This window comes from Cydia amplana, chromosome 20 (assembly GCF_948474715.1).
Source record: "Cydia amplana chromosome 20, ilCydAmpl1.1, whole genome shotgun sequence".
In the NCBI taxonomy this organism is placed as follows: Eukaryota; Metazoa; Arthropoda; class Insecta; order Lepidoptera; family Tortricidae; genus Cydia; species Cydia amplana.
Window position 1 is genome coordinate 3,423,707 of NC_086088.1, and position 17,245 is coordinate 3,440,951.

Genomic DNA, 17,245 nt, shown 5'->3' on the forward strand with positions numbered 1-17,245 from the left:
ATTTAGAGGCTTTATACATCTCTATGTTAGTTTGATTTGATATTTACGGCTTAGTTGTATTTTATAATTATTGATGTGTTTTTTTTTTTGCTGTATGTAAATTCCATATTGACGTGTAAAAGTGCCCTTGTGGCCTATTTGCTGAATAAATGTTGATATTTGATATTTGATATTTGAGTATTACCACAGACGAGCAGGTCATGCGAATAACGAATACGTCATTAATGAACTAAGGCAAAGGTTCTGGCTTTTGAGGCTCCGAGATACAGTCCGATCAATCGCTCACAAATGCCTACTGTGCAAGATTCGCAAATCGAAGCCTATGAACCCTGTCACTGGAGACCTACCACCTCAAAGGCTCGCTCACCACCAGCGGGCATTTACATTTACTGGCTTAGACTATTTTGGCCCTGTCAATGTTACTGTTGGCCGCCGCCATGAGAAACGTTACGTGGCCCTTTACACATGCCTCACAACAAGGGCATTACACCTGGAATTGGTACACAGCCTTTCTTCAGACTCCGCCATAATGAGTTTGAGACGTTTCATTGCCAGACGAGGTGTCCCGAATACAATTTACTCAGACAAAGGGACCGCCTTCATTGGAGCAAACCGCATTCTACGTCAATTCTACTCAGATGATATTCAACAAGAAGCAGCGACCAGAGGAATCAGGTGGAGTTTTATTCCCGCTGCAGCGCCGTCATTTGGAGGATGTTGGGAGCGTCTCGTAAGGACAGTAAAAGTGGCACTGAAGGCAACACTTAACGAAAGGTTCCCCAAGGAGGAGACACTAATAACGCTGCTGATGGAAGCTGAAGCGATTGCAAATTCTCGCCCACTGACGCACGTGTCCACAGACCCAGAGGATCCAACCAGCCTAACACCTTTCCACTTCCTAATTGGGTGTTCATCAAACCAAACCCTGCCATCGACTTTAGAAGACCGTGACCTGTTCGGCCGCTCAGAGTGGAAGAAGGCAATAAGGTTATCAGACCACTTCTGGAAACGCTGGGTGCGTGAAGTATTGCCAACAATGCAAATACGACTAAATGCAAGGGGAGATCGTGGCCAGGAACTGCAAATAGGTGATGTAGTTATTATAGTTGATGAGTCCCTGCCGCGAGGAACATGGCCGAAAGGAAGGGTAACTAATATGTTCCCAGGAAGAGATGGCGTGAACAGGGTGGTGGACGTTGCGACGGCTGGGGGTACGCTACGCCGTCCCCTCAAAAAACTAATTAGACTTAACATTACCACTTAAGGCTTAATTTAAATACTTAGAGTAGTTGGTGCATAGCTGCACGAGGGGCAGGATGTTGCAGACTCTTTAGAGTTTTTATTCTTTTTTCCTTGTTTTTTTGGTTGTCAAAACGCTGTGGTCTTCTATTCTTGTAAATATTAACATAAATAATAATTAAAAATTAAACACACTTTACCGAAGGTAAAATCTTATCATTTAATACAGTCCACCAGTCCCATCCTTTTCAGACAGTAATTTATTTCCATACAGAAATAAGCGTTGCTATTTATACTTATATCAAAATGTTAATGTTATTTACCTACATGTAACCAACATATACTTAGTTCCTTTTTAGGGTTCCGTACCCAAAGGGTAAAAAACGGGACCATTACTAAGACTTCGCTGTCCGTCCGTCCGTCCGTCCGTCCGTCTGTCACCATGTCGTCCGTATCTCATGAACCGCGATAGCTAGACAGTTGAAATTTTCACAAATGATGTATCTCTGTTGCCGCTATAACAACAAATACCTACTAAAAATAAAATAAAAAGGGAACTCTCATACAACAAGTACGATCTTTTTGTTCTATTTTTTGTTGATGGTGCGGAACCCTCCGTGCGCGAGTCCGACTCGCACTTGGCCGGTTTTTTTTTTTCATATACAACTAAAAATACGAAGATAGGTATTTGTGTGTGCTTTGATAAATCTACATGACGGATTTGAAAAGCTCCCTCGCAAAATTTTCAAGACGATTTCATTTATGTAGAATTCGGGGCCGTTTTAAGGGGCCCACTGATTAACAGTCCGCCGGACGATATCGGCCTGTGAGTTAGAACAAAAAGTTGACAGTTCCGAACAACTGACAGGCCGATACCGTCTGGCGGACTGTTAATCAGTGGGCCCCTTTAATGATTAACAGTCCGCCGGACGATATCGGCCTGTGAGTTAGAACAAAAAGTTGACAGTTCCGAACAACTGACAGGCGGACATCGTCCGGACTGATAATCAGTAGGGCCCTTTAGAGTAAGTATACGTTTTCAACTGGGCATTAAAATCGGATTATAGCGATAAAATCTGGAACCTTTCCTTTCTAAACAACGCCATAACGCAGACATCTGCTCACTTTTAAATGTATGAAAGATACCCATAGATCACCTCACCGTTACATGGAGCATAAACCTAAGAATACTCGAGCAAATTATTAAAAAAATACAGATAAATATTTGGGGACAATCTAGAGAAAACACACAAAAAAGGGTCCTAGACACTACCGGGTCACTAACTCACTACCGTCTAAGCCAGGATGCCGTTAACTTAAATAAATCCTAAAATTATTCAAATAATTTCCACACAGTCATATGTCGCTTCCGTACTTTTAAGTTGCCTTGCCTACGAAAGTTTGGAGGAATCGAATCTTGGTGAAGGCAGTTATTTGTGCAAATATTTTTCTATATAACTACTTAATTTGTCTAACTGCTTAAGTTTGTCTGTTTTACTTATATTATTGTCATGTGTCATGCTGAGACAAGTCTTGCTGATTTGTTAGATGTATTTTCCGATATTTTTTTTTCTTGTATAATAAATTCCGATCGTCTTTTTTCCCTGTATAAAAATTTCCGCACGCCTTTTTTCCCTATAGATATATTTCCTGGTATATTTTTTTTCTTGTATATATAAATCTGAACGCCTTCTTTCCGTATAGACATATTTTCCGATAGATTTATTTTCTTATACACAAATATCTGAACGCCTTCTTTCCCTGTATTTTTGTTGTTTAACGAAAAATTTCATGGTCATTCATTTTACTAGGGGCAAAACTTCTTATTTGCTTGGACCCTGTTTGGGTTTATGCGTCGTTGGACTAAAAGTAAATATGGCGATGTATAAAAATGTCTACTTGCATAAGTTCGTGCGTATATAATTTCGACGAAGTATAAAAATGTGCATCTGTATATTAGACCAAATACAAATATGTTGCGGCACTAGACTAAAAGTAAATATAGCGATGTATAAAAATGTCTACTTGCATAAGTTCGTGCGTATATAATTTCGACGAAGTATAAAAATGTGCATCTGTATATTAGACCAAATATAAATATGTTGCGACACTAAAAGTAAATATGGCAATGTATTTTAAAATTACTCTTATAGATAAAAGTTTGTCTGTTTAGAATTCAGCTTGTTTGTTGATCGCTTATCTATTAGCTTGTTCATATTTATTGAATATTATTCGTTTTAATTTAAGAACTAGATGTTACGAGGGGATGAATTTGTTCCGTATATGTATTATTATAATCCTGGACCTATGTAAAGAAAGTAGTCATTTTAATATTCCGACTTGATAAGACTTAGACATTTGTATACTTTGAAAGTAGTCATTTTTATATTCCGACTTAATAAGACTTAGACATTTGTATACTTTGAAAGTAGTCATTTTTATATTCCGACTTGATAAGACTTAAACATTTTGAAGTATTGGCTTTCTAATACTCGGACCAATTTTTATTTTATATCTAGACATTTTTATACATCGCCATATTTACTTTTAGTCCAACGACGCATAAACCCCTGTTTGCAATCTTGTCACAACATCGGTAAAACTCTGATTTGATTTCAATCGGAATACGACGGCACCCGAAGTGTCAATCAATTATTGTTTTAAATGAGTGACATTTTCATATCCATTAATATGGAATTTTATTATTCAGTGTCAAATGTCAAACCGTTTCGTTTCGTTCGTTTGTCGGGTACTAGGGCCGTTTCTCGAAAAGTTGTAACTAGTACCTTGTGAAAGTCCCTTTCAAACAATATGAATAGAATAGAGACTACCGCAAGTAATATTAGGTACCTACTTACTAACAAGCTTTCTAGAAACAGGGCCTTTGGACGCTGACTGAAACAGCACGCTAAATACGAACTTTTTCGATAAAACACGATGGAAAGTAATTATGCACTACATCTGTATCAACTTTTATGTTGTAGTGTAAGTAGGTAGTAACGTAAACGGGCAAAATTGCGAACATGCGAATACATATTATATAATTTTCTATCAAGAATCATATCTATTTTAAAATTTCTGATCAGGAAAAAAGACAGCCGGGAATTTGTCCCCTAGTAAAATTAAGGACTATAAAATATTGCATTATGTTAAAAAAATACAGGGAAAGAAGGCGTTCAGATATTTGTGTATAAGAAAATAAATCTATCGGAAAATATGTCTATACGGAAAGAAGGCGTTCAGATTTATATATACAAGAAAAAAAATATACCAGGAAATATATGTATAGGGAAAAAAGGCGTGCGGAAATTTTTATACAGGGAAAAAAGACGATCGGAATTTATTATACAAGAAAAAAAAAATATCGGAAAATACATCTAACAAATCGTCTTGCTGAGCCTGGCGGGCTAGGTCGTTTTTTTTTTGCGGCAGTCTTTTGTAAATTCTTTGAATTACGAAGTCTACGGGAGGCAGTGTGTGAAACGACCGAAACCCTTTTACAAAGGTATCTTTTCATATAGGTACGTACTTTTGTGATGTAAACGTATGTAAAAAATCCTAAGCCAAGGCCGTTTTTCAATAGAATAACTCACAAAAGAAAATGAACTATCGCGATATTTGCTCAAACGCATATTTACCTCAAAATAGGGCTATATTTAGCGAGAATAGTTCTGTAGAGTAACTTAAGCGTTGCCGACCCCTGAAAATATATGAATATATTTGACGCAAGTATCTTAAAGTTCGAATCAGGCCGATAGTTCGTTCGCGCTATGAATGCATAGCTGTAGAGTTTGCACGACGGATCCGAAATGTATGAAAATATCCGCGGATCCGGATAATTTCATACATTAACTTGACTGTGAACTTGACTTTAATAATTTCAAGCACTAATCTATTTTTTTTTTATTAATATTTGGAATATTGTGAGGAAATTAAAACATAATTATTTTCCTTTCACCGAACAAAAATTCATTAAAAGTAGTGTGCGTTTTTAAATACCTACTTCTATATCTTACTTCTATCTCTAACTTATATCTAATGTTATTTTATCATTATCTGGTAGGTAGTTAATTGTATTTTATAAAAATTTGCTCTTTATGCAAATTTTCCTTAGTTAAACTTAAATTGAACAAGTTCTTGAAACTTAACATTCTAATAATAAATTAATATCATATCGACAGAGCGTTTAACTCTATCCTGTACCTTTTTCCATTCATAAAACCTTTTTCATTCCTAAAGTACTAAATGTGGCCTAAATGACCTGAATCCACGATTAGCGTTATAAATACCAGCCATCCATCAATGCCTTACAAAGCCTGAATGGAATCTTAAAGTTCTGACTGAATCAGGGCGAAAACCTTTGTTCGACTCTACGAGGCCTATTCTGTTTCACCGATTTGATATCCTTTTCATCTTATTTTGACACGACCTTTGCGGCTACCACCAGTTCAGATTCAGATTCAGATCGTTTAATACGTACATGTCAAAATCATAAAAACATAAACATAGATATAGTAATGGACCCTATAATGGACGTGGAACCGGTAATGGGACATAAAACCACAAATCCTCTAAAATAAGTATGTAAAAGTAGTTTATAAACACTGGCAATATTTTACCATAAATAAGAGTCATAGAGCTGTTTAAAATTGACTTTTTATTAATTTCGGTTACTTTTTAAGAAATTGGCGCCAACCCAAAAGTTGTCGTGTCACTGGAAAAAATAACCAGTAAGAATTCTTAATAACTTCGCTAAGAGAGGTGAGTTCATATATTAAATTGTAATTAATTATTACTTGGTGTAAACTAGAATGTGTTTTGTTAATTGCATTTACCATGAGATAAGGTATACAATACATTATGTTGTGATTGTGACTCTAGAGATGTATAAAAAATAGTGGTATTTTGCCCAATCCCATTATAGGAGCTGTAAAACTGCATACCTCCTATGATGGGATAATTTACATAATGATGCTTGCCATGGCGTAATTTCATGTTTAAACAATACAGAAGTAATGTAGTTACTCGTACGAACTATGTCAGGAGGTCTCCTCGGACTTCGGATAAATTAATATCGTTTTTACAAAATTTTATTTAACTTGCCCTGTTAGTTTGTATACAGGGTGGATTTTCTTTTTGGGTCAGTGAGGGCAGCTACCAGATCCCGTGCTGCGACAAGAAAACGGTCTTAGAAAACCTTCCCTCGATTTCAAATTAATGAAGAGTGGCTTTTACAGATTTTGGAAAAAACATACAGGGTGCGAGAAAAAGGTAATTTTTGACAAACTTTTTTTGATGCCATTAGATCCCATTCCTATTGAGGATCAAAAGCTTGTATGGAACTAAAAAAAAAATTCCGGCTAAAAAAGCCACAAATCGAGGAAAACTTTTCCCATACAATTTGTATGAAAATGAAAACTTTTATTTTTCACATGCTATTTTTCTATGCCAATTGATTCCATTCCTATCTAGTATCAATAGTTTCTTTGGGGTCAACTTACGGTAATGTACTAAAAAGCCACAAATTAATAAAAACTTTTTCCATACATTTACTATGGAGAAAATGTGAAATTTAATTTTGACCCCAAAAAAACTATTGAGACTGGATAGGAATGGAATCGATTGGCATACAAAAATAGCATGTGAAAAATAAAAGTTTTAATTTTCATACAAATTGTATGGGAAATGTTTTCCTCGATTTGTGGCTTTTCTAGCCGGAAATTTTTTTTTTGTTCCATACAAGCTTTTGATCCTCAATAGGAATGGGATCGATTGGCATCAAAAAAAATTTTGTCAAAAATTACCTTTTCCTCGCACCCTGTATGTTTTTTTCCAAAATCTGTAAAAGCCAATCTTCATTAATTTGAAATCGAGGGAAGGTCTTCTAAGACCGTTTTCTCGTAGCAGCACGGGATCTGGTAGCTGCCCTCACTGACCCAAAAAGAAAATCCACCCTGTATTAGTTAGTGTGGTTCAAATCTTGGAAATGGCATAGCATAGCATGGCATGAAAGAAGGATAGGATATTCATCTTTTAACAAGCTAAGCGGTAGAACTTTTACATGTATCAGGGAAATATCACAAATACTCCAAATTTCCCCTTAAATGTCCCATGACTGGTGTCGTTACTATAGACGCTAGCGAATGCGTCACTTACTATCTATGCATCTCGCTGTACTTTGTCTATGTGTCAGTGTGATAATGACAGTGTCTGTCTCTTTGAATCCCGTGGTGTTTAAAAGTGAGTTATTGTATCACGTGAAAAAAGCTATCCATTAGACCAGCACAGGGGGCGCGTGGCAAATCAAGGTCATTCAATCCGTTCATAGATTATGCTCGACCACAGAATAAGTAATAGAATTATCATACAGAACGGCCACGCACCGCCCCGTCCCGACTCGCATTACCTCGCCCCGCGACATGATGCTAGCGAACTTCTGGCGTGCTCTCAGTAAAGCGACTTACCCACACATACACAATGACGCGTGCACATAATTATGATAAACGCAAATGATTTTTAATGTATGGCGTGTCCGCCCTGTGGCTCGACTAAATATATGAGCTGCCATGAATTCATATTAACTCACATTAATCTACCACGAAATTTGTTTTATTACCATGAATTGCCGCTCCCCCGTCCCCGGCCGCATTCGCCTTCAAGAATCGTCTCTTATCGGCGCGCGTGAGATGCCTGATGATATACTACTCGAGATGATATCAAAATAAGATGAAAATATAATCAAATTGTAAAAACAGAAACGGATCTAAACTTTAGTTACTGGAGTGTTCAGATCAAGAGCGAAATGGAGCGGACGGGAAACCTTACGTTTCTTGCGCAAACGCGGTACCTAGTTGTTTTTTTTTCTTTATGTATACCCATACCCATATATTATGTTTGTATGGGTCTCTATTGTTTTCCAACTTTTAGAGTTGGTCAAACCAATTTGTCAGTAACAAAACAAAACTATACTCATCCTTTTCTTTTGGTTGCTTGTACTAGTGTAAGACAAAGATAGTATGATTCTTTCTGTCTATTTTTGAAATGAGACAGTCCTTTGACACACTATAGTTTATAATGTATTGTTTGTCCGCATTTTCGTTAGTCATAATTGGTTTGGTTTAGTAACGCGTTACTTTTCAGGATTGCCATAAAACAAACCTAACCTTTTCAAAACAACACATAGTTTCTTTATTTTACAAAAGTAAGCTTCTAATGGCACATAAGAAATCAAAATAACACTTGGAATAAAACACGTAGCTAAACGGTTAAAGAACGTGAGAATCTATAAGCTTTCAGAATAATCCTTCAGGTATAAGCCTTCAGGAACGTAGCGAATTAGGCACGAGCTTGGCTAACGTCCGATCTCTAGCGCGGTCCGATCAAGAAGAAAGAAGCCAGTTCCAGCGGCGGAGCCAACTGCTCCCGCCTCCAATTCAAGTTGGTAAACCTGCCTGACCAGTCTACCAACATAACGACAAAAATGCCCACTCGTGCCTACGTTCACTCAAGATACACCTCTTGACGTTCCAAAGCCTTCTTCTACCTGTCATTTTAGTTCAATAATACGCCAGTAGATGGTGGCGTTATTCACTACGCAACTTTATTGTTCCGTTAGTTACAAGCAAATAATACGTAGCCAAACATTGCTAATCGACTTTATACAGGCGTTATTTATTAGGCTTTATTTTTCTAAGCGCCCTTGAAGTTGTGAACAACTTCAAAAAAGGCTTCAAGGGCGCTTAAAAAAATAAAACATACTGGGCAATTTTATCTTTCTTGGCATTAATTTTTTTTTTAATTCCATTCAAAGATCTAACGATAGTAAATGTTACCATACTGAATTGACCTATCTATCAGCTTAGCACACAAAAAAAATCAAGCATCTACCGCAATAATTCACGTCACCATAAATAAAAATCTCATCGTACTCGGCGATAGGTGAAAAATTAAAAAAAATCATAACTCCGAAAATACGAAAAATCGCGGAACATACATGATGGTTGTTTCAGATAGCCCTCTATGTCCTCTACCTCCCAGCTTCAGTATATCACTACTTCTTGGGACACCCTGTATATATATATATATATATATATATATATATATATATATATATATATTTCGGGGATCTCGGAAACGGCTCTAACGATTTCGATGAAATTTGGTATATAGGGGTTTTCGGGGGCGAAAAATCGATCTAGCTAGGTCTTATCTCTGGGAAAACGCAAATTTTTGAGTTTTTGTATGTTTTCCGAGCAAAGCTCGGTCTCCCAGATATTTACTTGTAAAGCACGTAATGACCTTCGTAGTAATCCACCAGTATAATTAGCTAACTAAGCCGGTAGCTTAATCCTGAATTACCCCGGTCGTTCACCCCAAATTACCCGATATGAGCCGAAGTACGTGACAAATTACTGTTACAGAAAGCCTGAGGGGAACCACGTTCGACGTGTTGCCTCCCTGTCACACTTACAGAACAGAGACCCGCCTAGCGGGTCGCTGCCAAAAAATGTGTTTAAGTTGGACACTACGCCCGTTTCAGATTTGGGAACTATTATGTTGTATCTACTCAGAATGACAAGCCCTTTCGATACTAATAGGCGCAAAAAGTGTCCCAAAATATGCCCAAAATATCCATTCAACCATACTTTTCAGTCCTGTACCGTCAAAAAAAGTTTGATGAACAAAGTCTGATGCCTGTCGGGTAACGGAAGGGATATAAAAATCTTGGAAACTTTTTAATAATCAAAAGAGCTCGCGACTTTGAGATCCCTCCATTCTAGTTTCCAATAAATTATAGTGTCCAATCAAACGCACCCACCGAAATAAATATTTTGGCACGTCTATTTCCAGCTGTCCCAATAGGTTAGGATATCAAAAATAGATTTGCTTTTTAAATCGGTTGTATTTTAAAATAAATATTTACATTCAAATTGTTTTTTTGTTTCAGCGGCTGGACGCCAACATGAGTCTGACGTTTAATACGTCAGCAAAATGGCTCATCGACATGGCGAACCGGACCGTCATCAATCCGAACACCCTCATAGAAAAATTCTCCCAGAACCGAACGGTTGACGAACCCACTAGAACTCTTCTACTGACTTTTTATGGAATTCTGGTTGTTATTGGGGCCGCTGGGAACTCGCTGGTCGTCATTTCTGTAAGTATTTATATTAAAATACCTATAAATTATATGAATAACTCGATATCAGCAAAAATGTTTATTAACATGACGAACCGGTCCGCCATCATCCCGAACATCATCATAGAGATATTCTCCCAGAAGCGAACGGTTCACGAACCTACCCGAACACTACTTCTAACCTTCCATGGTATCCTGGTAATGATTGGGGCTGCTAAGAAGTCGCTGGTAATTATTTCTGTAAGTATTTAAATATAGATAATAAGTAATATGTACCTACAATAACAGATAACAAAAAAAGTGGTTGGATATTGCTAAACAGAACGACAACGAATATTTAAGTTAATTTCTCAGAACCGAACCATCTACAAACCCACCCGGACTCTTGACTTTTTGTAGTGTCCTTGTCATTGGCACTCGATGGTCATTATTTCTGTAAGTATTTTTATTGATATATATATATATATATATATATTAAAAATAGCAAAAAAATGCTTATTAGCATGGAAAAATTATCTTTGAATCGAACGGTTGACGAACCGAATTAAATGCTGACTTATAGCATCCTTGATGTTATTGGAGCTGCTAAGAACTAGTGACTCGTTTCGATTATGAAACAAAACCAGCAAAATAATCTATCAGACAGTCATTAACCCTTTAACCGCCAGAGTCTGATATACATATAAGACATTATATATCCAGCTCATTCCGCCACAGTCTGATAAATAAGACAAAGATCTGATTTGGTTTTTACAGCACATTTATAACTCCCGTAACTATGCCAACCTTACTCTGCGTGGTACAATTACTGTCGGTGGCGACACGAGCACGCTCGATCAAAAATTGCTGGCGGTTAAAAGGTTAACAAAATCACGTTAATAGCCCTCTCTTCTAGTGGCATCTCCATAATGCCGAAAAGCAATCAAGTGGCGCCGCCATTTTGTCGCGAATCTAGTCAAGTGATGGCTCCCGAGCCTTCAGCGTGGCTTTATAAAACAGATGAGTGGTGCTATTTGTGTATTTATTAAAAATATATTTATCGGTCGGTCAAACAAGTTTGTCAGTAGAAAAAGGTGCGAAATTCAATTTTTTCTATGAGACGATATACTTAAACATTCGTGCCTCCATTTTTTAAATTTGCCGCTCCATCTACTGACGGAAATGGCTTGACAGAGTATTCATAGGCATTTAATTAACGATATCATAATTGTATTAAATTTATATCCAGCCACTAAGATAATTGAGATAATTAGACGAACATGCATAAAATATTTGCGACTATATAGCGTTGACAAGCGCTGGTGGCCTAGCGGTAAGAGCGTGCGACTTGCAATCCGGAGGTCGCGGGTTCGAACCCCGGCTCGTACCAATGAGTTTTTCGGAACTTATGTAAGTACGAAATATCATTTGATATTTATCAGTCGCTTTTCGATGAAGGAAAACATCGTGAGGAAACCGGACTAATCCCAATACGGGCCTAGTTTACCCTCTGGGTTGGAAGGTCAAATGGCAGTCGCCTTCGTAAAAACTAGCGCCCACGTCAATTACTGGGATTAGTTGCCAAGCGGACCCCAGGCTTCCATGAGCCGTGGCAAAATGCAGGGACAACGCGAGGAAGAAAAAAGGTTACAACCTTTGGCAAAGCATTATTTCGGTTTCAACCGAAGCCGATTACAAAATGACTGTCTGCCTAGCAATGCGAAAAAAGAGAAAAATAAAATCCACCGGCAAAGGTGGATGAGTTTCTAATAATTCTGGTCTGGTAATTTTACGTTATTTTAGCACATTATATTTTATGGGCACATAATGTAAAATTATTAGCATGTAAAATTTACATATCAGAATTATTAAACCGACCATAATATAATTATATACATTTTAGGGCTCCTAATTTCCCTAATATACGCATAAAGGAGCCATATATCTGACTTAACAGAAACAGTAGGAGGTAAATGTAATAGTATACAGGGTGCTTCCTGTAAAAGTAGCAATAGATTAAACTAAACTCCTCAAACTGACCTGACCAACATTTGTTCAGCAACATTTAAAAATTATGAATTTGTTAGACTTCCTCTTTTTCATACAAAATAAATATTGCCTTCAATGTACGCTGACATTCGTGTGTTTGACGTTGCTTGTCACGCTTTAAACATAACAAAATTTGCAATACATTGCGTCTTAGAATAAACTTTAAAGTGTAAAAAAAAATCAAACCATAAGTTATTTTTAAAAGTAGCTGAACAAATGTTGGTCAGTTTGAGTTGTACAGCCACCTGAAATAATATGTTACACAACGAAGGCTGCAAAAATATCTGATACCATCTTATTTGTAGAGCCATAAGAGTGTGTCACATATTTATGCGGTCTTCGAAGAGTAACATATTATTGCAGGTGACTGTACAGTCTACAGTTTCATTTATTGCTCCTGTTATAGGCAACACCCTGTATATTACCCACTTTATGGTCGTCGAAGATTAGAATACATAGAGACATTAGATATTATAATTGTGTTTAGCCCACCCTGTTTACTAATATTTTGACGAGTAATGTGTTTGCAAATAACTCAAAGATATACAAAATTTTCGAATAGGAAACCTAACGATATTCCTAAAATGTCTTAAATTTTATCCGTTGCTGTAATTTGTTGGAATGTTTTTTTCCAAAATCATTATTATTTCTCAACTTTTGAAAAACACATCTTGTAGGCTGAAGCAACCATTTGATTAGCTTAGGTTAGGTTTTGAAAAAAAATCTTCTCACCATATAGGTCATGTCATTTCCGTATTTGAAAAGCTTCGGAAGTAATATTATTATTATGCACTATTGTTGTTAAATATATCTTGTTACAAAGAGTCAAATTGTGAATTAAAGGAATGTATTTTTGGGCAGCCAATAATTGCATCGTATTTTGGCACATTTCGGATGAATATTGCAAAAAAGAGATTAAAACAAATTAAATTATTTTCTTATTTAACAAGAAAAGAAGAACGTCTGTAAAATAATTAATTAACGATTGAACGACTCGCACTTGACCATTCTCATTTAACGCTACGTATGAACATTAAAATTAACGCTGATGTGACCGTTATCAACGTACGTATACAATCGTTTACCATTAATATAAATAAAATAATTTCAGTAAAAATGCTTTTAAAAACCTACAGTTTACGTGCCCGTTCGTTTTAACGACGTTTTAAATTTAATGGATTCACGCAATACGACGGTTTTGTCCATCAACTCACTTTAATAGAAGGTAATGGTTTGCCAGGACATCTGACACCGTAAAATAACTTGATTGGAAGTAGCCCGGCGCCATCTAGCGGACGCTCTTTGGTACCTATACCAAAGAGCGTCCGCTAGATGGCGCTGGTGCACGGAGCGGGCGCACGCGCGCGTATGAAATTGTAGGTAGTAAAACCCGCCGCACGCGTCCGCGTCAGTGCGGCTGCGGCGCGGCGCTCATACTACCTAGATATTTTTCGTGCACACGCTTTAAAGCGGACGCCCTAAATGTTTTAAGGCTAAAAAGTTACTACAGAACATGAATTTTATACCACAAAAGGGTGCCCACAAGGAGGAGTTTTATCCCCACTATTATGGACCCTAGTAGTGGACCAACTTCTTGCAATTATGTCAGGCCAAGACTTTGACACACAAGGATATGCCGACGACCTTGTAGTCATCGTCAAAAGCCCTTGCCTCCACACAATATCCAACTTAATGCAAGGAGCTCTAAACACAATATTCAAATGGTGTAGAGAAAATGAATTGTCCATTAATCCGAGCAAGACTGTATTAGTACCATTCACAAGGAAACGAAAGCTCGAAAAGCTTAAAGAACCAAGACGTAATGGACAAATAATACCATTCTCAGAAGAGGTCAAGTATCTAGGGGTTATTTTCGACCAAAAGTTAACTTGGAACCCTCACCTGAGAAATATTATACAAAAAGCGAAAATGGCCATGTGGTCTTGCTGTCGAATGGCAGGAGCAAGATGGGGCATAAGACCCAATTATCACCTACGCCTCCGCAGTCTGGTGTAACAAAACCAACCAAAAGACGGCAATAGAAACTCTAAACAGCCTGCAACGCACGGCTTGTTTAACAGCGACAGGCGCCTTCTCCTCGACTCCGGGGGCGGCCCTAGATGCACTGCTGGACATTATACCACTCCATCTGCAGGTGCAAAAGGAGGCCAAGCAGTGCGTCTACAGAATATGCACGCTAAATAGGCCAAAATGGCGCTCCCAAGCATTAGCCAAACTAAAGGCCTGGGTTTTTGCAAATACAACCCTTAGCATGCCCACTGATGACACGCACACCGAATGTCATTTCACCAAACTGTACACAGTAGAAATACCTCCTAGAGACAAATGGACTAACAACCAAATGTACGTTGAAGAGGGAAGCCACATCTGGTACACGGATGGTTCAAAGAAAGGAAATGATGTAGGATGTGGGATCTATGGTGAGAGACCTAAGCTCAGAGCTAGCGTCAGCATGGGCACAAAGGCCTCAATCTTCCAGGCAGAAGTCTTCGCCATCAACAAATGTGCGGAGATTAACCTGGACAGAAACCTAAGACACCAACATATCTACATCAACTCAGACAGCCAGGCTGCTCTGCTGGCACTAGAATCCCTTGAGTCAAACTCAAAACTAGTCCAGAACTGTAAAACAAACCTAAATGCACTGGCTAACTCCAACAAAGTCACACTTAGATGGGTCCCAGGGCACTCCGACATTAACTGAAACGAAGAAGCAGACGAACTTGCAAGAAAGGGCGCAGACACACCCCTGGTCGGCCCAGAACCGTTCTGTGGAATCACAAAACGGGATGCATATTCTCTGCTCAGCGACTTAGAAAAAAAGAGAGCAATCGATTGGTGGAAGTTCGCTAAAGGACAAGTACACTCGAAAGCTTTAATCAAAGGGTTCAACAGCAAAATCGCTAAGGAGCTTCTGGGGCTCAAAAGGCACAAAACTTGCGCGGTGACTAGAATACTGACTGGACACTGTAAGTTGAACAAGCACATGTTTCAAATTGGCAAGAAACAAGATGCGACATGCAGGTTCTGCCAGGAGTCAGAGGAGACTGCAATGCACATTCTCTATTCCTGTGGACCACTAATGTCAAAAAGAAGTACCTACTTAGGGCGGCATGTATTGCAACCCTATGAGGTACAGAACGTTACGGCCCAAAGCATCTGTAATTTTCTGGATGCAACGGGCATTAGTAATGAACTTTAAAGGGCCGTCACAATAGATCAATACTTGGTCGACGTGACACTCAAAGGCCCGATACCACCCCAATAATGATAATAGGTTTTGAAAAAAAATCTTCTCACCATAAAAGGTCATGTCATTTCCGTATTTGAAAAGCTTCGGAAGTAATATTATTATTATGCACTATTGTTGTTAAATATATCTTGTTACAAAGGGTCAAACTGTGAATTAAAGGAATGTATTTTTGGGCAGCCAATAATTGCATCGTATTTTGGCACATTTCGGATGAATATTGCAAAAACGAGATTAAAACAAATTAAATTATTTTCTTATTTAACAAGAAAAGAAGAACGTCTGTAAAATAATTAATTAACGATTGAACGACTCGCACTTGACCATTCTCATTTAACGCTACGTATGAACATTAAAATTAACGCTGATGTGACCGTTATCAACGTACGTATACAATCGTTTACCATTAATATAAATAAAATAATTTCAGTAAAAATGCTTTTAAAAACCTACAGTTTACGTGCCTGTTCGTTTTAACGACGTTTTAAATTTAATGGATTCACGAAATACGCTGATTTTGTCCATCAACTCACTTTAATAGAAGGTAATGGTTTGCCAGGACATCTGACACCGTAAAATAACTTGATTGGAAGTAGCCCGGCGCCATCTAGCGGACGCTCTTTGGTACCTATACCAAAGAGCGTCCGCTAGATGGCGCTGGTGCACGGAGCGGGCGCACGCGCGCGTATGAAATTGTAGGTAGTAAAACCCGCCGCACGCGTCCGCGTCAGTGCGGCTGCGGCGCGGCGCTCATACTACCTAGATATTTTTCGTGCACACGCTTTAAAGCGGACGCCCTAAATGTTTTAAGGCTAAAAAGTTAAGTCAAACAGAATGAGTGTTACCAAAGGTAAGTTATATGTTGTCAGAAGATGCCCTTCAAGAAATTTTCCGTTTTTAAAAAATTACTTCCATCAAATTTAGGTTGTTCAGTATTAGGCAGTTGCTTCTAGTAAAGTGTTAGCGACTTTACAAATAGCCATGATAGATTGCCGGGTGTCGACAAAAAAATGGTTAAACGCGTTACAAGACTACGTAATTATTCATTAGCTACACAATTCCAAGTCATTTCACTCTGTAAAACTCTTGAAATTTCGGTATTTGGTACATCATGACATGAATGATAAATACCAAACCTTTATCAACTTTTTCACTGAAGCAGATTTTAACAAGCCGTTTCTTTTCCAGGTAGTCCGCAAACCCCAAATGCGAACAGCCCGCAACATGTTCATAGTCAACCTCGCAGTGTCGGACGCGCTCGTCTGCTGCTTCGGCACCCCCCTGACCCTCATGGAGCTGCTGACCAAGCACTGGCCCCTGCCTGACTGGTCGTGCCTCTGTAAGGCCACGGGCGCCATACAGGCCATTTCGATCTTCGTCTCCACTATCACTATTACGGCTATCGCGCTGGATCGATACCAGGTAATTCTTTTGTTTAGTCACACGAATCTAGTCGCTCGCATACAATCAATTTTACGACATGGAAGAGAACAATTAGAGGAGGATTAGGAGGAGTAGGAGGAGGAGGAAGTAGAGGTGTGAGAACACCTGAGGATGCCGAAGACCGG

General features: G+C 38.3%; 1 protein-coding gene across 1 annotated transcript in view; it reads left to right on the forward strand.

Annotated features, from left to right (window-relative positions):
* The window catches only part of LOC134657488 (neuropeptide F receptor), a 102,993-nt gene that overhangs the window by 68,361 nt on the left and 17,387 nt on the right, over window positions 1-17,245 (forward strand). Inside the window, exons 2-3 of the mRNA XM_063513059.1 lie at window positions 10,187-10,396; window positions 16,866-17,099. Of these exons, the coding sequence (XP_063369129.1) occupies window positions 10,187-10,396; window positions 16,866-17,099 (444 nt within the window). The remainder of the gene's footprint in view (window positions 1-10,186; window positions 10,397-16,865; window positions 17,100-17,245) is intronic.